The sequence below is a fragment of the Lagenorhynchus albirostris genome, chromosome 15, assembly GCF_949774975.1.
Source record: "Lagenorhynchus albirostris chromosome 15, mLagAlb1.1, whole genome shotgun sequence".
In the NCBI taxonomy this organism is placed as follows: Eukaryota; Metazoa; Chordata; class Mammalia; order Artiodactyla; family Delphinidae; genus Lagenorhynchus; species Lagenorhynchus albirostris.
In genome coordinates, this window is record NC_083109.1 from 28039125 (window position 1) to 28065426 (window position 26302).

A 26302-nucleotide genomic window follows, 5' to 3' on the forward strand; every position below is an offset into this window, starting at 1 on the left:
GTTTGAAACCATGCCAGTTGCAATGTCTTGAATTTTATTTGGGACCACTTTCCCAGTTTGATTCCTGAGCCCCAGAGGTGACCAAAGCGGCCCACGATCTCCGTTCTTGGCCTTCCGTTGTCCTTGGTGAGGTGTGAGGTCTGTGTTGCTGGATCTTTGTCTTTTGTTGTTGTTTTTCATCTTTGGTCGCACTCCCTCCCGCCGTAGTCTCATGAATACAGATCTTCCCAGTCCACTTGGTGCGTGTTTAGCTGTAGAACTATGCTTCTATGAAAACAATATATAGATTTTTTGTGTGTTTTAAAATTTTTTACATAAATGGTACCTGGCTATAAATCTCATTTTTAAAAAATTTTTCTTTGTCACATTGTTTACTTTTATCTATAATACTGCAGTTAGATCTAGTTTGTTCCTTCTAACTGCTATACAGTATTCCACTGTGAACATATTTTGCATTTTAACTCCCATTTGGTTCCTCCAACAGGGTTGTGATGAAGATCCCTTGTCATATTCCCTGTGCCTCTGTGCACAGAATTTCTTCCAGGAGTGAAGGTTTTGGGTCATGGGGTGTCAGCTTACCTAATTGCACTGAATACTACCAGATTGCTCTCCAAAAGGGTTGTAAGAGTGTGAACGGCCACCAGCAGCGCCTGGAGGTTACCATTCTCCCCACACCCACACAAACACTGGCAAAAAAATAGAAAAATAGATAACAGCAGTCTGATGGGTGGATCCTGGTATCTCATATTTTAGCCTGTGTGTGTCTGAGTGCTAGTAAAGTTGAATGATCCTTTATACACTGTTAGCTGCTCTTATCTTTTGCTTGTTCATACCTTTTTCAAGTGGGCTCCCAATTTTTATTGTTCGTTTTCCAGGCATTCCCTTTTTGTACTAGTTATTAATTTGTGTTGTGCCAGCTAGGCTGGGACATAGCTCATCCTAGCCCGTGACTGCCTGTTAACTTTGTCTGTAGTATCTGTTGTTGATCTGGAGCTTTAAATTACGAGCAGTGTCAAAGACAGCACTTTTTTTTTTGTGGACTCATTTAAGAAATCTTTCCCCACCTGGAAACACTGTATTAGTTTTTACTATCGAGGTAGTTTCAGAACTATTTCTCAAACGTTAGTATGTAAAAAGAAAGTCCTAGGTTTTTTTTTTTAAAGAGATGAGGCCATCACAACTCACAGTGATGCATTTTTACTCCCATTAGGTTGGCAAAAATTTTTAAATTGGACAATAGCAATGTTGCTGACCTCGTGGAACAAGAACTCTCATACATACATTGCTCATGGGAGTGTAAATCCATACTTCTTTTGAAAACAATTTGACTTTATCTTATAAATTAAAAGTTCTTCTCCTAGAGATACTCTGTAGGAGTTCATCCATATGTGTACTAGGAGATGTGTACAAGAATGTTCATAGCAGCATTGTTTATAATAGCAAAACAAATAAACTGGAAGCACTCCAAATATCCATCAACAAGTGAGTTTGTAACTTGCAGCATATTCATGCAATGATGGGCTATATGGCTGTGAACTATATAGCAAAAACTGTACAGTGAGTCAGCTATAGTTAAGTGCATTGACATGGATGAATCTCAAAACAATATTGATTGAAAACAGCAGATAAAAGTGATGCTGTTTATATAAAATTCAAAAACATTTGAAACAGTGTATTTTTAGGGTTTGTGTATAGTAACACAACTATAAGTAACAGTAAAGAAATTTTTAAAACAGCTTAGTGATTACCCATGAGGAAGGAGGAGGGAGATTCATTGGGGATAGGCTACTCAAGGCTTGAACAGGATTGGCCACATTCTGTTTCTTAAGCTGGCTGTAGGTACGTACATAGGTGTCCATTTTATAATTCTTTTTTTATCTTGTACGTGTGCTATATTTTGTTTGTATGAAAGTTGTTCATAATTTTTATTAAGGCACTACAGTAGTCTGGAGAGGTGTACATTAGAATCTGTAGTTTTACTCAACACTTTTGTGATCCCTTTGCAGATGGTCTCAATTCCAAACTTCGAGAAACACTGTCTTAGAATTTCACAGTATCCCTTTAGGTGACTGGCCTTATTCTTGACAGGGGGATAGAGAAGAGATTTTTAAACTAAGGCTACAGATTCTTGACAGGTTCCAGTGCTCTGTCACAAAGGCAGTCAGATATGAGGGAGGATCACTAGAGCAGGAGTCCAGAGACCCCAGACCTCTGACTTGCTGTAGGACCTTGGACATTTTACTTCTCCTGACCTCCATGTGTTCATCAGTGAAGTGCGGGAGTGGGATTAGATTATCTGTAAGGTCCTTTTTAGATCTGAGGTCATGATCTTTCACCTCTCATCTCTGGTGTCTTCTCAGCCGGGTCCCAATGATAAGAAATCAGAACTGCTGCCAGCGGAATGGAACAACAATAAAGACCTGTATGTCCTCCGGTATGAGTCAAAGGATGGGTCCAGAAAGCTCCTTGTGAAGGCTGTCACTGTGGAGAACAGCATGATCATCAATGTGCTGGTGAGTCCCTAGGACACAGAGGGCTCTGCTGATGGGAGTAGACCTTGGGATTGCCTTTTTGAAACCCATTTAAGAACCCTCAATGTTTGTGAAGACTTTACTCAGTGATCCTACTTCCAGAACTTTATTCTGAGGCCAGGACCCTAAATGTAGAAATGCTTTGTGTTCAGAGATGTTCCCTGCCTGTTACTGTAAGAGGAGGGACTTTCCTTCACAGAGGAATAGTTAAGTAAATTAAGGTAAATCCATTCAGGGACAGCTTGGGAGAAAAAAGCTTATTGTAGCCTCGGGGGCTACTTTTAGTTCTTTAGATAAGCTTAGCTTTCTGCCACCTTGGAGCCTGTATACTTCATGTTTCCTATGCTGGAAAGCTCTTCCTCTGTACCATTGCCGCCTCACACAGATACACACCCTCCACCCTTCCTTTAGCCTGACTGACTCCCTCTTGTTTTTCACTTACTCAAAAAGTTCAGTCCTGACTACTTACTCTCATCTGCCAGAAAAATCTAAATTATGCCTCTGCTTCATCATTTTATTCTCCTGCTTGGTACTTAACACAGTTTGTAATTAGTGTGCTTATTTATGCTTTGGTGTAATATTTGTATTCTACCACTATAGCAGAATATTCTGTAGTCTATGTAATATAGACTATAAGCACCCTGAGGGCAGTGACTTTTTTTTTAAGTTTGGCCTGGTTGTCTGTATTTGTACAAAAGTATCATGCAGTCTGTATTGTGCTGCACTTTGCTTTTTTTCCCTCAGTATGTTTTGGAGGTCTTTACATGGGAATGCATATAGCTATATCTTATTCATTTTAGCCACTATGTAGTATTCCATAATACCATAATTTGTTTATCCGTCTCCCTTTTGATGAATGTTTAGATTTTGTATCACACAGGGTTCGTAGTTATAAACGACAGAATCCCCTCAGGTTTGTTTAAACAGTCAGGTTTATTAAAAGAACTGGGATAACTCACTGAATTGTTGGGAGGGCTGGAGAAACAGTTTCAAGGCTGGGCTTCCAGGGCATTGCTCCAAACCATGCCATGGAAACCACTGCTGCTGCCACCACCCCAGGGCATTAGGTACTGGCTGACTGCCAACCCAGGTGCCCCTTCTCAGGAGCCACTGATGTTGTGACCCCTGCTGCCTCTGCTGCTTGATAGCAAGACGTTTGCCCCTTACTCAGCCTGTTTATCCATGGTGCTCACCTCCAAGTTGAAGTTGTGCATCCATTTGGCACCTCAGTTACATGCCTGTGTCCAAGCTGCAAAAGAGCCTGGGAAGTAGGTTTTTCTGGGCTCTGCCTCAGAAAGGCATTATTCCTAGATCAGAGAAGTCCCCAAGCATGAGACATGCACTTCATCTATTACGAACAGTCCTTATATATGTCTCTTTGTATTTCTTTAGGTTGAGTATTAAATTGTTCCTCTCCCCCCACCGCCCCGCCACTTACTCATTAGACCAGAAATACCCCAGTCTCTCATTTTCTATTTTCATTTTTCTAGGAACATGGCTCACAGCAAGTGTCAGACTTGACCCTGAACTTGAATGATTATATCGATTCAGATCACCTGGTTGACTTCCACAGGTATTTCTAAGGGTTGGCCTTTCCCTGGGAAAAAGAAGAGAGAACCAGTGGTCAGATATAAGGAATGGACTTGAGGTGTCAGAGAATGGAGGAGGGTTAACAGAAGGATCTTTCTCTCTTGGGCACGGTCACTTCTCATTTCTCTTTTCTGTTTATTTGAAGAGAATATTCACGTGGGAAATGCCACTTGAAATAAAATGATGCAGTCAAGAGTCCACAAGTCTACAGGGTAGAGATGGGGCCTAGCCAGTGGAGTCAGTCGGAGTGAGTTCCTAGGAGGAAAAAGTGTACCTAATCTGGTACACTCCATCCCCCAATTTTTAAAATAGACTTCATTTTTTACAGCAGTTAGGTTCACAGCAAAATTGAGTGGTAAGTGCAGAGAGTTTCCTTGAACCTCCCCCCTGCCCCGCACTCTCACAGTCCTGCCCAGAACAGTGCATTTGTTACAGTTGATGAACCTACGCTGGCACACATTATCACCAGATTCCATTCTTGGTGGTGTTGGAATGTGTTTACTTTTGTAAGAAACTGCCAAACTGTCTTCCAAAGTGGCTGTACCATTTTGCCTTCCCACCGGCAGTGAATGAGAATTCCCTGTTGCTCCACATCCTTGTCAGTGTTTCAGATTTTGGCCATTCTAATAGGTGTGTAGTGGTATCTCATTTTTGTTTTAATTTGCAGTTCCCTGATGACATATGATGTTGAGCATCTTTTCATATGCTTATTTGCCATCTGTGTATCTTCTTTGGTGAGGTGTCCAGGTGTTTGGCCCATTTTTTAATCGAGTTTTCTTATGGTTGAGTTTTAGGAGTTCTTTGTATATTTTGGGTAACAGTCATTAATCATATATGTGTTTTGTAAGTATTTTCTTCGAGTCTGACTTGTCTTGACTTTTTATTTTGAAATTTGCAACCCCACAGAAAAGAGGGTTGGCAAAAATATTACAATGAACACCCATATACCCATCACCTAGGTTCACCAATTTTTAACATTTTGCCTCTTTTGCTTAGTTTTTCTGTATGCTTTTTTGTTCTTGAACCATCTGAGAATTATTTCCAGACTTTATAAATCTTAACCCCTAAATATTTCATCATGTATCTCCTTGTTCTTACACAGACATCCTCCTGTTACCACAATTAGGAAATGTAGGATTGATGCATTAATGTCATTTAATACACAGTCCATGTTCAGATTTCTGTAGTCATCCCAGCAATGTCCTTTTTAGCTAGTCTTTTGGTTTTAGGTTTGAGGTATTTTTTTTCTTATCCAACCAAATACCACACATTGCATTTATTTTCACGTCTTTTCAATTACCTTTCATCTAGAACAGTTTCCTAGACTTTTGTTGTTCTTAGCATTGGTATTTTTGAAGACTTGAGGTCAGTTGTTGTGTAGAACATTCACATTGTTTCCTCATCATTTGATTCAGGTTGAACATTTTCAACAAGAACACTATGTAAGGGAGGCTGTGTTCTCCTAAGTGTTTTACATCAGGCACGTGACATCTGTCTTATTGTTGATTTTGTTCAGTTTGATCATTTGGTTATGACAGTATCTGCCACCTTTCTCTCCATTAAAGGCATCTGTTTTCCTTTGTGTTTAATAAGTGATCTGTGGTATTATATTAGCAGACTGAATTTTCTGCCTCCCAACAGTCTTTTACCCAGTGGTTTTAGCATCTGTTGATGATTCTTGCATGAATCAGCTATTACTGTGATGATTATAAAACAGTAATTTTCTATGTTTATAATTCTTTCTACATTTATTAGTTAGAGTTTTTAATTAAAAGCTTTCTATTCTCTGTCCCCCTTATTTTTAATTTTTTAAATTTTTAAATTGATTTTTGGCTGCGTTGGGTCTTCACTGCTGCACGTGAGCTTTCTCTAGTTGAGGCGAGCAGGGGCTACTCTTCGTTGCGGTGTGCGGGCTTCTCACTGTGGTGGCTTCTCTTGTTGCAGAGCACAGGCTCTAGGCACGTGGGCTTCTGTAGTTGTGGCGCACGGGCTTAGCTGCTCCGCGGCATGTGGGATCTTCCCGGACCAAGCTCGAACCCACGTCACTTGCATTGGCAGGTGGATTCTTAACCACTGCGCCACCAGGGAAGTCCCTATTTTTAATTTTTAAAATATCAAAATAGACTCCTGGGTTATTTTTTATTCAAAGTTACATTCCATTTCTGTCATTCTTTGAATGCTCAGCTTGTTCCAGAGTTGACCAGTAGGAATTCTCTCAGGCTACCTCACCTGTCTTTTTGACATGTCACCATGTCAGAGCGTTTTCACACTTCCTGGCACAATAAGGTGTTCTGCCCTCACCTTGTACTTTACTTGCCCCTGCCTTGAAACCAGGGATTTTTCTAAGGAAACATGATTTCTGTTGGTGGGTAATAGTTTCCAAAATCTGGGCCCTGAGTGTGCTCATTAATATGAAGGATGTCATTGCTTTCAGGCTTTTTCAGAGAACAGAGCTAGGAAACTTTCCTGGAGTTTTTTTTTTTTCTTAACATTTCAAACTGATACTTTTATTTTTAATCTAACACTGCAGAATTTGTATTCTCTTATTCTGTACTTGTAACTCCCTTCTGTGTTGAGAACCCTGATGCCCAACAGCCTCAAAATACTTACTCATTTGTTTGATTCTAAAATACACACAGATAGTTTTTGAACTGCTACATCAGTGCCGACCAAGAACAGATCTACTAAGTAAAGTCACAAATACAATTTCTTTCCAGTTCTTTTTGTCCTTTGACTGTGTCCCACTGAGCATATATATTGTCAGAGTATTGTGTTCAAAATGTACTTAGATTTAATGCTTGTTGGTTCATCAGTGTAATGAAATTATCTGTTTGATAGATAGTTGGGCCCATTTGAAGCCTGGCATCACTATAAATTCAGTCGTGAGAACTGCCTGGAAACCCTGTTGGATTTAATTGCATCTAATCAGCGATAACCATCTTTAACCCTCTCCACTTCTCTCAGACTTCGGACAACCTGCCCGCATCATTCTGGCCACCCCTCTTTGTCTCCATCCTTCTTTCATGCATCCTCTGTGTGAGGAGACCCCAACTTCCACTCCTGGTCATCACCCTCCAGTCAGTTTCCCACACAGCAGTTGGACCAGCGTTTTTAAAACACTGATCAGGTTATGATTAAAAGTCTTGCTTGGGGGCTTCCCTGGTGGCGCAGTGGTTGAGAGTCCGCCTGCCGATGCAGGGGACGCAGGTTTGTGCCCCGGTCCGGGAGGATCCCACATGCTGTGGAGCGGCTGGGCCTGTGAGCCATGGCCACTGAGCCTGCGCGTCCGGAGCCTGTGCTCCGCAACGGGAGAGACCACAACAGTGAGAGGCCCGCGTACCGCAAAAAAACAAAACAAAACAAAACAAAAGTCTTGCTTGAAATCCCTCAGTGATACCACCTCACACATGTTAGGAAGGCTACTATCAAAAAAACAAAATAACAATTAGTAAGGATGTGGAGAAATTGGAACCCTTGTACACTGTTGGTGAAAATGTAAAATGGTACAGCAACTATGAAAAATGGTGTGGTGGTTTCTCAGAAAATTAATTACCATATGATCCAGCAATTCCACTTCTAGACATAAACCCAGTAGAACTGAAAGCAGGGTCTCAAAGAGATAATTGTGCACCCACGTTCATAGAAGCATTTTTCATAGTAGCCAAAAGGTGGAAGCAGTGTAAGTGCCCATGAATACCTAGGACAGATGAACGGATAAACAAAATGTGGTATATACAGACAATGGAATATTACTCAGCTTTAAAAAGGAAGGAAATGCTAACAAATGCTTCAGCATGGATAAACCTTGAGGACATTGTGCTAAACAAAATAAGCCAATCACAAGACAAATTCTATATGGTAATACGTATATGAAGTACCTAGAATAGTCAGACTCATAGAGACAGGAAGTAAAATAGTGGTTGCCAGGGACTGGAAGAGGGGAGAATAGGGAATTATTGTTGAATGGGTACAGAGTTTCAGTTTTGTAAGAGGAAGCGTTTTGAAGATAGGTGGTGGTGGTGATAGCACAACAACGTGAATATACTTAATACTACTGAACCGTACACTTAAACTGGTTACAGAGTTGGTAAATTTCTTACAAATTAAATCTAAAAAAGAAACCCCAAACCCTTCAGTGAGTGTTCATTTCTCCAGGGATGAAGAACAAAATCCTTGATGAGGCCTAAAGCCTAGGGCCCAGCCCCTCTAACCTCATCGTTTGCCACTTCCCACTTAGTTCCGGTGTCTCAGCTGTGGTGCCGTGTGCCTCCTCCCTCTTCAGCGCTCTCCCCTTGGCCGAGAGTGCTCTCCCCAGCCTCTTCCCACAGCCAACTACTCTTCTTCCTTCAGTTTCCATTTAAACATCAGCTCCTCAGAGAAGCCTCCCCTGCTCCCCCCATGTTTGAACCTTTTAAGCATTTAATAAGTGGGTATTTTATGATTAACTGCCTACTAGCCTGTGATCTCCTTGAGGGCAGGATCTGGGTCTTTTTCACACAGTAGACAAAGGAATGAAGGAGTGAAGTGAGGCCAGGCCTGGCCTTGGCAGAGCTGCTTTTCTGGGTGCTGTCCACACCATGACCCTACCTCACCCCTTAAGAGGGTAAAGGGAAGGACACTGAGAGTGTGGTCTCTCTCTTGACTTTTTCATTCTGGAATTCCATTGGGAGAGCAATTGACAAAACCTCTGGAAAAACCCAGGCCTGTACACCAGGCTGGTCATGCTCCTGAGAGCATTTAGTCCCCTCAGCAATACTGAGAGAGAAACGGTGATAATATCTCCATTTTTTTTTTTAATTAACATTTGTTGTTGTTTTGTGTGTGCTTGGGGGGGGTGTGTTTTGATTGCTGTAAAATGACATAGTAGGACTACCTCAGAGTGTTCTGAGAATGAGATGAGATGTCAGCAGAGTGCTTAGTGCTGGGCCCCGCCCTTCATGAATATGCAAACGGAAAGAAATCTGATCACAAGGAATCATCTCCGTGGAAACTGAGGCTCAGAGAGCTGGCGTATGGATCTCTCTCCTGATCATAAGGCCCTCCCTCTCCTCTGCCTTCCTGGCAGCAGCACTGAGCTGCCTGCTTCTGGCCCCCTTCCACCATCTGGCCCTCCTTGTTAGGTCGTCATGGCATGTCGTGTCTGTTCTAGGTAGAAATCTGTGCCCCTAGTTGAGCAAACTGATTTGCTAAGGAGTATAAACCTGTTCCTTTCTGTCATGCCTCTACTATGTTAGGATGACAGGCTGTCTTTTGCTACTACCAAAATGGCAGTTCTCCTAAGGCTTAGAAATCATGCGAGAACTTCTCCTTCAGGACTTAGTAGTTTTTTAATCAGACCTGAGTTCTACAGGTAAACCTTTTGCATAGGGAGATCAGAGGGCTTCCACCTGTATCACACACAGTTCATCTGACTGAAAGGAAAGAGGAGTTAGATATATCCCCGCTACCCAACTTGGTCAGGGAAGCAGCATGGTGTACAAAGTTCTGTGTTCTAAGTAGGAACCCGATCTTTGTAGGGATGTATGGACCACAGGCCCTTAGAACTTCTAAACCATTGCAGGTATTACACTTTTTAGTCATGGAACTCTTTATTCAAGCACGCATAATATTCCATTGTCTGTATTGACCATATTTTGTTTATCCGTTCATCTGTCCTAGGTATTCATGGCCACTTACATTGCTTCCACCTTTTGGCTACTTTGAATAATGCTTCTTTGAACATGGGTGTACAATTATCTCTTCATGTTCTTTAGGATTCTGGAGGAAAGAGTAGGGACAGCAAATGGAGGTCCTTGTGCCCTATCCACTTGGCTTTCTCCATTGCCCTTCCTGGGCCCCCTTCCATGCCAGAGAAGCCCTGAAACCACTGATCTAGTCTAACCTCAGTGATTTTATGGTTATGTAATAAGTGATTTTTTTAATTAAACTTTTTATTTTGAGATAACTGTAGACTTACATGCAGTTGTAAGTTGTAAGGTATAATACAGAGAGATTTGTATCCTTTATACATTTTACCTTTATACATTTCACCTCAATTATAACATTGTATAAAACTACCTTAAATATTAATAGTAAGGATATTGACATTGATACACTGACAGTAAGTATTTCTATCACCACAAGTATCCTTCCTGATGCTTTTTTATAGCCACACCCACTCCCCCTCCCCACCCCTCACCCCCTGGCAACCATCATTTATTCTCCATTTCTAAAATTTTGTCTGTTTTTTTAAATTTTTATTGGAGTATAGTTGATTTACAATGTTGTTTTAGTTTTAAGTGTACAGCAAAGTGAATCAGTTATACATATATATATATATACCACTCTTTTTTAGATTCTTTTCCATATAGGTCATTACAGAGTATTGAGTAGAGTTCCCTGTGCTATATATATTAGGTCCTTATTAGTTATCTATTTTATATGTAGTAGTGTGTGTATGTCAATCCCAGTCTCCCAATTTATCCCTCACCCCGCCGATAACCATGTTTGTTTTCTACATGTGTGACTCTACTTCTGTTTTGTAGATAAGTTCATTTGTACCATTTTTTTAGATTCCACATCTAAGTGATATCATATGATATTTGTCTTTGTCTGACTTACTTCACTCAGTATGACAATCTCTGGGTCCATCCATGTTGCTGCAAATGGCATTATTTCGTTCTTTTTTACAGCTGAGTAATATTCTATTGTATATGTGTGCCACATCTTCTTTATCCATTCCTCTGTCGATGGACATTTAGGTTGCTGCCATGTCCTGGCTATTGTAAATAGGGCTGCAGTGAACATAGGGGAGCATGTATCTTTTTGAGTTATGGTTTTCTCTGGATAGATACCCACAGAGGGATTGCTGGATCATATGGTAGCTCTATTTTTAGTTTTTTAAGGAAGTTCCATACTGTTCTCCATAGTGGCTAAACCAATTTACATTCCCACCAACAGCGTAGGAGGGTTCCCTTTTCTCCACACCCTTTCCAGCATTTATTGTTTGTAGATTTTTTGATAATGGCCATTCTGACCCGTGTGAGGTGATAACCTCATTGTACTTTTGATTTTTGTTTCTGTAATGATTAGTGATGCTGAGCATCTCTTCATGTGCTTTTTAGCCATCTGTATGTCTTCTTTGGAGAAATGTCTGTTTAGATCTTCCACCCGTTTTTTGATTGAGGTTTTTTTTTGATATTGAACTGCATGAGCTGTTTGTATACTTTGGAGATTAAACCCTTGGTCGTCTAGTCATTTGCAAATATTTTCTCCCATTCTGAGGGTTGTCTTTTTGTTTTGTTTATGATTCCTTTGCTGTGGAAAAGCTTTTAAGTTTAATTAGGTCCTACTTGTTTATTTTTGTTTTTATTTTTATTACACTAGGAGACGGATCAAAAAAGATCTTGCTGCAATTTATGTCAGAATGTGTTCTGCCTGTGTTTTCCTCTAAGCGTTTTATAGTATCTGGCCTTACATTTAGGTCTTTATTCCATTTTGAGTTTGTTTTCGTGTATGGTGTTAGGGAGTGTTCAAAAATGTTATATAAATGGAATCATACAGTATGTAACTTTCGGGATTGGCCTTTCTCACTCAGCATAATACCCTTGTGATCCATCTGAGTTGTTGCATGCATCAATAGTTTGTCCCTTTGTCTTGATGAGTAGTATTTCATGGTATGGTAGGCATGGCATTTCACAGTTTGTTTAACCATTCACTAGTTGAAGGACATCTGAGTTGTTTCATTTTTTGCTATTACGAATAAAAGTGCTATGAACATACATGTACAGGCTTTTGTGTGGACATATTTATTTCTCTACAATAAATGCCAAGAGTTCAAAGGTAATTGCATGTTTAGTTTTTTAAGAAACTGCCAAACAGTTTTCCATAGTGTCTGTACCATTTTACATATCCACCACCAGTGTATGAGTGCTAGTTTCTCTGTATCTTCACCAGTTTCTGGTGTTATCGCTATTTTTCATTTTAGTTATTCTGATGTATAGTAGTATTGCATTGTGGTTTCAAATTTGCATTTCCCTGATGGCTAATGACAGTCCCTTGTATATTTCAGATGCAATTCCTTTGTTGGATGTTGGTTTATAAATGTTTTCTCCCAGCCTGTAGTTTGTTTTTTCATTCACTTAACAAGGTCTTTTGCAAAGCATAAGTTTTTAATTGATAATAGCTATTTGATAAATTTTTGCTTTTATGGATCAAGCTTTTGGCGTCAAGTGTAAGAACTCTTTGCCTTGTTCTAGATCTCAAAGCTATTCTCCTGTTTTCTTTTTCTAAACATTTTATAGTTTTATGTTTTACATTTAAGCCTGTGGTCTATTTTAAAGTAATTTTTGTATAAGTTGTGTGCTTTAGGGAGAGGTTCATTTTCTTGCCTGTGGATATCCAGTTGCTCCAACACCATTTGTCATTGAATTGCTTTTGCAACTGTGTCAAAAATCAGTTGTCTGTACTTGTGTTGGTTTATTTCTGGGTTCTCTTTTTTTTTCCATTGATCTTTGTGTCTGTTCTTCTGCCAGTGTCACACAGTATCTATTATTTTAACTATGTATCAGTAGTATACCTGAATATTGAGTAGAGCCATTCAAGATCGCCCAATTCTTCTTTGTCAAGATAGTTTTCACTATTCTTGAGTCTGTGCCTTTCTGTATAAACTTTAGAGTAAACTTCTCTTTGTCCATAAAAAACCTTGCTGGGATTTTGATAGGATTTGCATTAAACTTACAGATCATTAAACCTAAAATGGAAAAAGTTGACATTTTTACTATGAATGTGGTATGTCTCTCCATTTATTTAGGTCTTGCTCTGTTTCTTTCATCATCATTTTATAATTTTTAGCATATAGGTCCTGGACATGTGTTTTGTTCTTTTCGGGTGTGAGAGGTGATTATAAACGGTGTTCTGTCCTTGGTTTTGATTTTCAAATGTCCACTGTTAGTATATAGAAATGCAGTTTATTTTTGTGTGTTGATCTTTTATCCTGTCACCTTGCTGAATTCGTAGTGTTCTTGGAGGGGTTTTTTTGGTAAATTCCTTGGGAATTTCAAGGTAGACTGGCATGTCATCTGCAAATAGGAGCAGTTTCATTCCTTGTTTTCTAATCTGTGTGCATTTTCTTTGTCTTGCCTTACTGAAGTGGCTGGAACTTCCAGTATTATGTTAAATAAGAGTGGTTAGAGAGAACATCCTTACCTTGTTCCCAGTCTTAAAGACAAAGTACTCAGTCTTTCATTACTAAGTATATTTTTAGCTGTAGTTTTTTTGTAGATGCTCTGTATCATGTTGAGGAAGTTCTCTTCTATTCCTGGTTTGTTGACAGTTTTTATCATGAATGGATTTATCGTGTTGGATTTTGTCAAATACCTTTTCTGTATCAATTGATATAACCATATCATTTTTCTTAGCTTATTGATATGTAGGGATTTGTAACTATTGAACTAGCCTTGCGTACATACAATAAATCCTATGGTATTAAGTCTTTTATATATTTTTGAATTTAATTTGTTAATATTTTATTGAGCATTTTTGCATCCAAGTTCATGAGAAATAGTGGTCTGTAGTTTTTTGTTTGTTTTTTTAAAAATTTTATTAATTTATTTATTTTTGGCTGTGTTGGGTCTTCATTTCTGTGTGTGGGCTTTCTCTAGTTGGGGCAAGCGGGGGCCACTCTTCTTTGCGGTGCACAGGCCTCTCACTGTCGTGGCCTCTCTTGTTGCGGAGCACAAGCTCCAGGCGCGCAGGCTCAGTAGTTGTGGCTCACGGGCCTAGTTGCTCCGCGGCATGTGGGATCTTCCCAGACCAGGGCTCGAACCCGTGTCCCCTGCATTGGCAGGCAGATTCTCAACCACTGCGCTACCAGGGAAGCCCTGTAGTTTTCTTTTTTTGGTACTGTCTTTGTCTGGATTTGATATCAGCATAATACTGGCCTCATAAAAATGAATTGGGAAATGTTCCCTTCTCTTGTATTTTCTGAAAGTGACTGTAAATTGGTGTTAATTCTTTAAATGTTTGGTAGGCTTCTCCACTGAAATCATGTGGACCTGGATATTTCTTTTGGGGGGTGCTTAAGTAGGAATTGTGTTACTTTAATAGAACTATTCAGATTATCTATTTCATTTTGCCTAAGTTGTTACAGTTCGTGGTTTTTGAAGAATTAGTCTATTCTAAGTTGTTCAATTATGTTGTTATTAGTATTCTCTTATCCTATCAGTGGCAACAAATTTGTTATAATATCCCATTGCATTCTTGATATTGGTGATTTGTGTCTTCTCTCTTTTTATGTTTGCTGCTCTTGCTGGAAGTTTATCAGTTTTGTTCATTTTTTGGAAGAACCAGTTTTTTGTCTTTTTAATTTTCTCTTGTTTTTCTGTTTTCTAATTTATTTATTTTTATTCTTTATTATTTCCTTATTTCTGCTTGCTTTTGGTTTAATTTGCTCTTCTTTTTCTAGGTTCTTGACGTTAGAATTTAAATTGTTGATTTCTTTCCTCTTTTCCAATGTAAACATTTAGAGCTATAAAGTTTCCTCTCAACACTGTTTAGCTATAATCTCATTTAGCTATAATCTCACATAATTTAATATGTTGTACTTTTATTATTATTCAGTACTTTGTATTTTTTTCAAGACTTCCTCTCTGATCCATGGATTATCTAGAATTGTATTGCTTAACACCATGTATTTAGAGACTTCCTTCCAGTTTTGATGCTTAGTATGATTCCATGTGGTCGAGGAACATACTCTGTATGATTTCAGTTTTTTTTTTGACATTTATGAGGTTTGCTTTTTTTAACTTATTTTTTATTGAAATATAGTTGAATTACAATGTTGTGTTAATTACTGCTGTACAGTAAAGTGATTCAGTTATACATGTATATACATTCTTTGTCATATTCTTTTCCATTATGGTTTATCACAGGATATTGAATGTAGTTCCCTGTGCTATACAGTAGGACCTTGTTTATTCATTTTATATATACTAGTTTGCATCTGTTAATCCAAACTCCCAATCCAACCCTCTCCCACCCCCCCTCCCCCTTGGCAACCACCAATCTATGTCCCTGATTTATATGGTTTGCTTTTTGACCCCGGATATGGCTCATTTTAAAACACCAGATTTTTAGGAACTCTGTGGAGTCCTGCCCACTCCCTGTTACCTCAGTCTGCCTCAACACTTCAGCTATAGCTCACATTGCTTGTCTCTCACCAGCAGAGAAAAAAGGCCTAGAGCAGCCTTCCAAGGGCCCCTGAGTTAGTGACAGAATTGGACATTAAGCCCTGAGAGCCCTGCCTACTTGGACTAGGAACCTGGTTCATCATCCCCATGGAGACTTGCCTTCCATGACCCCTCCCATGACATGTGATGAACACACAATGAGGCTGAGGGTGGGGTGGGGTGGGGTGGGCAGGATACAGAGGAGTAGCCAGTCTAGGCCCTGTGCCCCTACACCCTCACTGCTTTCTAATGGGGTGGTAAACAAGAAGGGGCAACTCAGATGCCTAAGAAGCTTAGGCCCAAATCTCGGAGACAACGCCAGGCTGTTACTCCCCTCACCCAGGTCCGCCGGGCAGCCCGTTCCCACCCTTGCAAACAGTCCAAGCGTGACGCCAAGAGCTATCAGCGCCGCCGCCGCCGCCGCCGCCGAAATACTATACGCAGGGTTGCCAACCAGCTGCAAGCAGTTGACACCTCGTGTCCTTCCTGCAGGGTCTACAAGAAGAGTGAGGAACTTCGGTCTCGTCTTGTGTCTGGGATCATCACACCTATCCATGAACATTGGGTCAAGGCTAGCGAAAGTCCCCAACAGGAGTTTCCCCCTGCCACTGCCAGAGAGATTGACCCACTCCGGATTCACCCACACCACCCACATACCAGCCGGCAGCCTCCCTGGTGAGTACAGAGCCCACAGTGGCAGCCCATGCCTCTGAAGAAGGAGTCCAGCCATGACCATCTTGCCACTTGACCCCCCTCTGGCCCCCATGTGTCTTCAACAGAATTGTCAGAGTCTTGGTATATGGAGATAGAAAGTGGAGATGTAAGTGGAGCAGTGAGTTCTTGTACTGCTACTAGTCACCCCAATAACCCAGCATCCTAAGACTGCCTGCCTCCTTTCTAGAGGCCACACACAGCCTCTGAGTCTGCCCAAGGGTCAGCGCCTCTGAGGCGTGTGTGCAGTCCTCCAGAGTTGCTGCCCAGGTAGTTCAGTTTTTTATTCCAGAGCTCTTTGTATGTGCAGGACCCTGGACCAGGCTTTTGGGGAAAATGTAGAAATACTGGAAGTTCCTGGAGGGAATATGTTCCCAATGTTCCCTTTCTTTGCCTTTCACTTCATTATAGTCCCCTGATCTCTTCTACAACTTGAAAACTTTGCCAAAACAGCATGAGGTATGAGCAGGTCACATACAAGGTCTTTGCAGATTAGGATGGCAGCACTTAGGACTGGAGACTTCTGCTCTGAGGGAGAAGACAAGGACCAGGGACACCTTAGTCTCTGGTTGAGATGGCATGTTCCAGTTTGGAGTCCACAGTGTGGTAGTAATGGTGGGGTTGTGGGGGAGGGCTCACTGTGCGGCCATAGTAAGCACTCAATAAGGGTTAGCTGCCATTGTTAAAAATGACTCTGTTTTGCAATTATATACCTTTGGTTAATTAAATAAATAGGAAATTTGTTTAATTACCATAATAAGTAATAATTGGCAAGTCTCTGGCAACCTTTGGAAATATTGGGTTCTGTGGGGAGAGTGGAGGATAATAAAAAGTGGTTGAAAGGTTGGGAACAGCTTGTCTGATTTAACCTCTTTATTTAAGATGACCTGCCTAAGGTCACTAGCCACTAATAAAGAGACAGAGCCAGGGCTGGGGGTCCAGGTGTCCTCACTCCAGCACAGTGCTCTGTTGTGATGCAACCAGAATATGGTGGGAAGATTTAAGGGTAAGCCCTGGACAGCAATCAAATTGGGGGAGACTTTTAGACCTTAAGTAGATAGTAATTCTCAGGTCTCTCAGATTCACTTCCTATTTCAAAACAAATATTCTCTGAAGTCTCCTTCACTGTCTCAAAATGGAATTCATAGATGATCTATGAAACTGTACCAAATGGACAGTTTCAAAAAGGATCAGTAGAAAGTTCTGACTATAATATAAATGAGAAATAAAAAGTGAGTAATTAATAAGATAATGTGTGTTTCATTGTGTAGATGCCTGAGCATGATTACACTGGAAAAGATAGGCATTTGCACTCGTATATGGAATTATTTTGAATTCGACAGTAACAAAAGCAGGCACGTGCTATGTTATAGTTACATTTCTGGAAAAATTTTTATTGAAACAGTATAAAAATACTTGGTGTTCACATATAAAATGGCCTTAGACTAACTTATGGTAGGTAATTTTATGTAGGCTTTACATCTCTATGAATGTCTAACAAGACTTTGGCAAGTTGTGTAGGATGTAGATTATTCATTATGTGGAGCTCTACTGTGGATTATAGAGCATGAAGCATCTTTGGTCTTTGCCTATAAATGCTATAAGCACTCTCCAATCACTGTGACAAACAAAAACACCCCCGGGGCTTACACAAAAACACCTCCAGGGCACCTGGAGACTCTGCCATCCTAATTGGGAATCATAGACCTGAATCTGGAATTATGAAGGTAAGAAATCCTAGCCTTGGAAGAACAGAAAGAATGAGAAAATCACCATATTGCAGCTTCTACTGAAATAATGTAGTGACTAGGCACAAATTGTCAATGGTTGCTAAAACCATTAGGTAAAAGGTTGATGAGCAACTTTATAATGGATGAATCAGACTGACAGCACCTGAACCCAAAGGTCAATCTTAACACTAAAAGTGGGACAGCCAGACTTTGTGAATTCTAATATAATGCAATAGTAGGTTCACAACAACATGAATCTAGATTGAACTCCCAGTTTAAAAGAAGCATGAGAGGTAGAAGAATGAGTTAAAAAGACACATGAGGATACATGGGTTCCAGCCAATGTATGGAACATGAAAAATTTTTACAGGATTAATTGATCTTGTTTTTTTCCATCAAATAATGGCATGGGGAGAAAAGGGAGAGGGGGCTTGTTAATTAGAGTCTTATCAACTAAATCCAGTGTTGGACTTTGTATTGATCTTTTTTCAAATAAACTAATTCTAAAATTATTTTTGAGATATTTGGGGAAATTTGAACAGGGACCAGGTATTTGATAATGTTACTGCTAATTTTCTTAGGTGACATAATTAAATTCTGGTTATGTTAAAAAAAAAGAAGTCTTTGTCTATTGTATATATATAATTTTATTAAGTGAAATATTTAAGAGTGAAATGATGTGTCTGGGATTTGCTTTAAAATAATTTCACCCCCTAAAAGGGTGAGACATTGGGAAATGAGTGTAGGGGAAATAAGAATGGTAGAATATTTTGTTTTTTAATTTATTTATTTTATTTATTTATTTTTGGCTGCTTTGGTTCTTCTTTGCTGTGCGTAGCTTTCTCTAGTTGCAGCAAGCGGGGGCTACTCTTTGGTGCGGTGCATGGGCTTCTCATCATGGTGGCTTCTGTTGTTGCGGAGTACAGTCTCTAGGCACGTGGGCTTCAGTAGTTCTGGCACACAGGCTCAATAATTGTGGCTCGTGGGCTCAGTAGTTGTGGCTCGCGGGCTCTGGAGCACAGGCTCAGTAGTTGTGGTGCACGGGCTTAGTTGCTTCACAGCACGTGGGATCTTCCTGGGCCAGGGCTCGAACCTGTGTCCCCTGCATTGGCAGGTGGATTCTTAACCACTGTGCAGTGCCACCAGGGAAGCCCAGAATGGTAGAATACTGATAATTATTGAAACTGATTGGAAAGGTACATTGGTGTTCATAAATTAGACTTTGTACTATTTTTTGGTCCCTTTGAAAATTTCCTTAATAATGAGTCTTTTATTGATACCAATCCTTCAAAAATTCTTCCAAAAAATAGAAGAGGGGGCTTCTCTGGTGGCGCGGTGGTTGAGAGTCCGCCTGCTGATGCAGGGGACACGGGTTCATGCCCCGGTCCGGGAAGATCCCACATGCCGTGGAGCAGCTAGGCCCGTGAGCCATGGCCGCTGAGCCTGCGCGTCCGGAGCCTATGCTCCACAACGGGAGAGGCCCCAACAGTGAGAGGCCCGCGTACCGAAAAAAAAAAAAAAAAAAAAATAGAAGAGGGAAGAACACTTCCCAACTCATTCTGTGAGGCCAGTATTACCCTGATACCAAAACCAAAGACATCACAAGAAAAGTACAAACAAGTAGCCCTTATGAATATAAATGTAAAAATCCTCAACAAAATACTAGCAAAAGAAATCCAGCAACATATAAAAAGGGTTATACACCATGACCAAATGAAACTTATTCCAGGAATGTTTGGTTTAACATCTTAAAATACATGCGTGTAATATACCGTATTAATATAACAGTAGACAAAAAATACATGTTCATCTCAATAGAGAAAAAGCATTTGACAAAATCCAACACCCTTTCATAATAAAAGCATTCAACAATAGAAGGAGACTTTCTCAACTCCCAAAGCACACAGCTAACATCCTACTTAATGGAGAAAGATGGAATGCTTTCCCCGTAAGGTCAGGAACAAGATAAGGATATCTGCTATTGCTACTTTTCTACAACATGGTACTTGAAATTCTAGCCAGCATAATCACTCAAGAAAAAGAAATTAAAGGTATCCTGATTAGAAAGTTAGAAGGAAAGCAATCTTTATTTGCCAATGACATGGGATCCTGTATATAGAAAATCCTAAGGAATCCTTTTTAAAAACCTTCTAGAGCTAATGAATGAGTTCAGCAGTGTGACATGATATAAGATCAGTAAACAAAAATCAATTGCATTTTCTATACACCAGTAGTGAACAATCTGAAAATGAAATTAAGGAAATAATCTCATTTGTAATAACCCCCAAAGGTATAAAACACTTAAGAATAAACTTAACAAAAGAAGTACAAGACTTATATACTGAAAACTACAAAATGTTGCTGAAAGAAGTAGGAAGATTTAAAGAAAAAGATATCCAGTGTTTCATAGATAGGGAAACAGTATTTGGCAATACTCCCCAAATTGATCTGCATACTCAGTGCAATCCCCATCAAAATCCCAGAGTTTTTTTGTTTGGTATGGGGTAGGGGGTTGGGGGAGGCTTGTGCGTGTGGGTTTTTCTGGTAGAAATTGGCAGGCTGATCCCAAAATTCATATGGAAATGCAAGGGAACCAAAATAACTAAAACAATCTTAAAAAAACAAAGTTGGAGGACTCACAGTTCCCAACTTCAAAACTTATTACAAAGCTACAGTAATTAAGACAGTGTGCTATTGGCCTAAGGATATGTAAAGCAAGGGAGTAGAATTGAGAGTCCAGAAATAACCCGTACATTCATGGGCAATTGATTTCAACAAGGGTGCCAAGACAGTTCATAGGGGAAACAGTAGTCTTTTCAAATGGTGCTGGGACACTGGATATCCACATGAAAAAGAATGAAGTTGGACCCATTCTTCAAACTATACACAAAAATTGACTCAAAATGGATCATAGACCTAAGTGTAAGAGCTAGATAGAACTATAAAACTCCTAGAAGAAAACTTAAGAATAAATCTTCATGACCTTGTATTAGAGGTGGTTTCTTAGATACAACACCAAAAGCACAAGCTACAAAAGAAAATATAGATGAATTGGACTTCAACAAAAATAAAACCTTTTGTTGCATCAAAGAACAGTATCAAGAAAGTGAAAAGACGGCCCACAGAATAGGAGAAAGCATTTACAAATCATATATCTGACAAGAGACTTGTATCCAGAATACATAGAGAACTCTTGCATCTCAGTAATGAAAAGACAACCCAATTTTAAAAAGGTTAAAGGATTTGAATAGACATTTCTCCAACTAATATGTACAGGTGGCCCATAAACATGTGAAAAGATGTTCATCATTAATCATTAAGGAAGTGGAAATCCAGACTACAATGATATACTACTTGTTTGTGCACATATTCATGTACAACTTTTGTGCATGAATGTTCATAGCAGCATTATTCATAATAGCCAAAAAGTGGAAACAACCTAAATGTCCATCAACTGATGAATGGATAAAGAAATGTGATATATGCATACGATGGAATATTTCAGCAATAAAAAAGGATGAAGTACTGATACTGATACACGTCACAACATGTGTGAACCTTGGAAACATTATGCTAAGTGAAAAAAGCCATTTATGTGAAATGTCCAGAATAGGCAGATCCATAGAAACAGAAAGTAGATTAGTGGTTGCCAGGAGCTGAGGTGGAAGGATTAGCGAGCATGAATGGGGAATGCCTAATGGGTACAAGGTGTCTTTTTAGGGTGCAGAAAATGTTCTAAAGTTAGAACATTAGAACACTGTGAACATCTAAAAACCATTGTTAAGTGGCTGAATTTTATGATACATGAAATATCCCAATAAAGATGTAAAAAAAAATTAAAAGGTCCTAATCTTGGCTTAATTGGAAATGTGACTATATAACAATAGAAATGAGGCTCTCAGGATCAAACTATAAGAGAACTGATAATAATCGCCCATGATTGAGACTTTTGTATTTTTCCTTCAACTAGAGGGTGGTTTGGTAATACCTAAAAAATATTTTATGGGACCAACATTATACTAGCAAAAGGATTCTTGCCCCCTAAAAAAACAAGGCAAGGATATCCACTCTCACCAGTCTTATTAAGCATAGTACTGAAAGTTTTGCATTTGTCTTTCTTAAGGCAAGAAAATGAAAAGGCATATAGGTAAGAAAGGAACAAGTAAAAGTTTATATTCACAGATGACATAATGCTCTATATGGAAAATCTCAAGGAATCTACCCCAAAAAATAATAGCAAAGTTGCAGGATGCCAGTTCAACATTCAGAAGTCAATTATATTTCACTATATTTCAGTAAACACGTGGAAACAGACATTTAAGATACAATACCATTTACAATCACTGAAAAAAATACTTGGGTATAAATCTAACAAAACATGTTTAAGACTTTTATGCTGAAAACTGTAATCAAAGAAGACCTAAATAAGTGGAGAGACATAACATGTTCAAGGACGGAAGACTCAACATAGTAAAGATGTCAAATACTCCACAAATTAGCTTACTAGTTTAATTGAATTCCTATAAAAAAACCCAACAAAAATTTCTGTAGATAGAGCAAGATTATTCCAGAAGTTATCTGGAAAGGCAAAGGGATTTGGAGTAGCTAAAACAATTTTGAAAATGAATAAAGAGGGAGAAATCACTCTACCCAATGTTCAGGCTTATTATATAGCTACATTAGATGGATGGACTCATAGATCAATAGAACAGAATAGAGAACCCAGAAATAGGCCCACAGACATACAGCCAGTTGACTTTTGACTGGGGTGCACAAGCAAATCAATGGAGCAATTGGATAGTCACAAGCAAAAATAAGAGCCTTGACCTAAACCTCACACCTTAAATCCAGGTTAACTCAAATTGGATCATAGATTTAAATGTAAAACTTAATATTACAACACTTTTAGAAGAACTCAAAGGAGAAAATCTTAAGGATCCAAGGCTTGGTGAAGAGTTCTTAGATATGACTATAAAAGCACAATCTATAACAGAAAAACAAATCGATAAATTGGACTTTATCAAAATTAAAAACTTTTGTTCTGTGAAAGACCCTGTTAGAATAAAAACATAACCTACAGATTGGGAAAGAATGTTTGCAAACCACATATCTGGCAAAGGAATTGTATCTAGAAAGATAATCTTAGAACTCAACAGGTTAAAAAAATGAACAATCCAATTAGAAAATGAGCAAAGGATATGAAGAGATGTTACACTGAAAAGGATATACAGATGGCAAATAAGCACAGGAAAATGTGTTCAGCATTACTGGCCATTGGGGAAATGCAAATTAAACCACAGTGAGATACTTCACACCTGTTAGAAAAGCTGAAATGAAAGTAATGATACCAAATGCTGGAGAGGGTGCAGAGAACTGGGATCTCTCATACATTGCTGGTGGAACATAAAATGGTACAGCTACCCTGGAAAACTGTTTGGCAGTTTTTTAAACTAAACATACACTTAATGGTAAGACCCAGGAATCACACTCCTGGGCATTTATCAGATATGAAAATTATGCCACACAAAAACCTATCCACAAATGTTCATAAATAGCTTTATTTGTAATAGCCAAAAACTGGAAACAACCTGGATGTCCTTCAATTGGTGAATGATTAAACACACATCCATTCCACGGAATACTACTCAGCAATATAAAGGGATGAATTGTTGATACACAAAACAGTTACATGGATCTCAAGGTCATCAGGCTGAGTGAAAAAAGCCAATTCCAAAAGGTCACGCACTGTATGATTCCATTTATATAATATTTTTTGCAATAACAAAATTATAGAGGTACTAAACAGACTAGTGTTACCAGAGGTTATGGATGGGACAGGGCTGTGGGTGTGTTAATAAGAGGGGATAGCATTAGGGAGATCTTTGTGGTGTTGTAACTATTGGGGAAAACTGGGTGAGGGTACACAGGATTTCTCTGTACTACTTTTCCAACTTCTATTTCAAGGTAAAAACGTTTATTTTAAAGTTTAGATGCTGAGGAGTCACGTAGGTTCTTAAGTCCACCGTATTTACTGAGCTCACTATATGCGGGGCACTAGATCTCCCGCTGGGTGCTTCACAAAGGCCAATGATGCCATTCATGCTCCTGCTCTTACCTCATCTCATGGGGATGAACAGGATACTTGGGAGCGCGTAGGAAGAGGAACCTGAACGACACTTGGTGTTCAGGGAAGGCTTCCCTAAGAAGGGACTCACCTCCAAGCAGGAGGAGATGTTAGCCAGGCAAAGAGTAGGGTAGAATGGGTGCTCCAGCCTGAAAGCCTGTCCTGTGCAGAGCCCTGGAAGGACAGGTGGTGTGGTTAGAGCCGGGCAGGGGTACAGTGGTGGTGTTCCTTTGGTTGGCTAAAACTCCTGGCCCCCTAGCCCTGGCATTCACCCCATCTTTGACAATACTACCACTCAGTTATTTTTTGTCTAATTGCAAGATTATTGGCTTTTTCCAAGTGCATATCCCCTTTGCTCTACTTTTTCACCTCTTTGTTATCTGCATCACCCAGACCTATGCCTTGCACATTTTTGGTGAATTCTGTGTTCAGCAACTGTTCCCCTCTGGGTTCAGCGATCCCTGGGCCTGGGCTTCTACTCTTGAGGCATGTGCTCTCCTTCTGACGTGGGAGACAGGTGAGTAAATAAGAGTGCCATTGCAGAGGTTAGCACAGAGATCCTTCATAGGTAACCTAGGAAAGGCTTCTTGGGGGAGGTGCTGCCTGAGCTGTGTCTTCACGGGGAAGAGGAGAACTATTCCTTAAGCTCCTTTTCTTTTTTCTTTTTCATGTGTCTGAATTATTTCCTAAGATTCCTTTCGTGGGGAGGTTGTTCCAGGTTGAGACCAGCAGGCCAGAGGCATCAAGGTCTGAAAGCGTGGGACTGTCCCTGAATTTTGTCTAGAGAAAGAATTCATGTCAGAATCCTAGGATATAACAGCTGTGAAGGAAAGGACCCTGATGCCAGGTACATGAATCTTCCCCCATGGGCAGTTGGAAACCATTGAAGGATGCTGATGAGAGAGGGTGTTAGTGTCTTTGGCTCAGGATCCTGGTGGATTGGAGGGAGTGAGGCAGAGGGCCAAGCCTCATCACTCCTGTATACCACTCTTAGCAGATGGGACTTGTTCCTTTCTTTCTGCTACCTCACTCACCTCCCATGTCAAGAAGAGAGTATTATATGGCAGTTAGCAGCACAGGCTTTGGAGGTTGATCAGCTGGGTTCAAACCCTGGCCTTGTAGCTTTGCCTGTCTCTCAGTGAGCACAGTTAGCCTTGGTTTTCTCATCTGCACCTTGGGAATTATTATACCTGTCTCAGGTTTCTTCGCATGGAATATGATGATGTCACGTATTGAGCTCATGGCTCAAAATATAGTAGATGCTTAAGAAATACTCCATGGATCCTATTCAGGTAGCAAGCAGAGATGAGAACAAGACTGAAGGTATAATGACTAGAGGGTTTCCCGAAAGAGAGAACCTCTTTTATTTTTTTAAAATACATAGTCTGTTCCTCCTAGAAAAGGATTTGATGCTGTGGAACCACTTAGATGTGAGAGTATCGACCCAGAGGGTGTGCTGGGCAACTACATTTAGGCCCAGGACCTTTATGGACATTGTTTCCTCTGTCATCACGTTGGCCACCACTTATCGAGGATAGGAGAAACTGCCATTTCTTGGCTGTCCACCATGTGTTGACCGCCATACCAAGTGTTTCCATTTATGGTTGCTCATCTTCCAGGCGGTCCTACACGGAAATCAGCAGCATCCCTACTTTTACAGAGGGGTATACAGTGGATAAGGGAGGTAGCATAACTTCCCAGAATTATCTAACTGAGGGGGTGAAGACTGGGGTTTGCCCCTACATGGGACTCAGAAGCTTATGCTTTCCCCATTGCACCCTTCAGTGTTAGTTCATGTAATCAATTTGTATACAAGTTCAGTGTAGTGAGTGCACACTGATGATGGAGAAAAATCCATCCCCTAACCCCCCTCAGTTTGATCTTTCTTAGGCAAGCTTATCTCCCGGGACTGGAACACTGAACTAGAAGATGAGGCGGAATGTTTAGGAGGCTTTTTGTCAGCCACTAGCGAATTGACAGGTCTTGCCTCTGTAGTCCCCTTCACTCGCCACCCCCACCCATTGCCAGCCCCCTTCCTCTGTCAGCACAGATGCCTATAATGACGACTTCTTTGTGAGAGCCCCATCACTACCATGTTGCTGGGCAACCAGCCACTCATACTTTCACCTTTTTGTTTTTCCCACAAATGCCAGATTTAAGGGTGGGGCCTTAGGGCAGGAAGAAGGGAAAGGAGAGCAGAGGGCCCATCTGGCTGCTGCAGGTTGTTAATTACCCTATCACTGAACAGCCTTAGTTTATATTCTGAGTAGGAAACAACAGCCTCTGCCCCTTCCCATAGGATACAGTTCTGTGTCTCACCCCTCACTTTCCACACCATATTGCCTATCCCACACCTGGAAACCTCCAGATGCTAACTGAAGTTGGGATGTCTTGCTTCACTAAGTGTGT

The 26302-nt window shown here is 40.1% G+C and overlaps 1 protein-coding gene across 2 annotated transcripts in view; it reads left to right on the forward strand.

Annotated features, from left to right (window-relative positions):
* Positions 1–26302, forward strand: part of PSMF1 (proteasome inhibitor subunit 1) — a 52828-nt gene that overhangs the window by 4182 nt on the left and 22344 nt on the right. For both annotated transcript variants that reach the window (XR_009535159.1, XM_060122664.1), the window contains exons 2-4: positions 2361–2513; positions 4022–4104; positions 15821–16003. Coding sequence is in view for 1 of the 2 variants with exons in the window: in XM_060122664.1 (XP_059978647.1) it covers positions 2361–2513; positions 4022–4104; positions 15821–16003 (419 nt within the window). In the remaining variant the exon portion in view is untranslated. The remainder of the gene's footprint in view (positions 1–2360; positions 2514–4021; positions 4105–15820; positions 16004–26302) is intronic.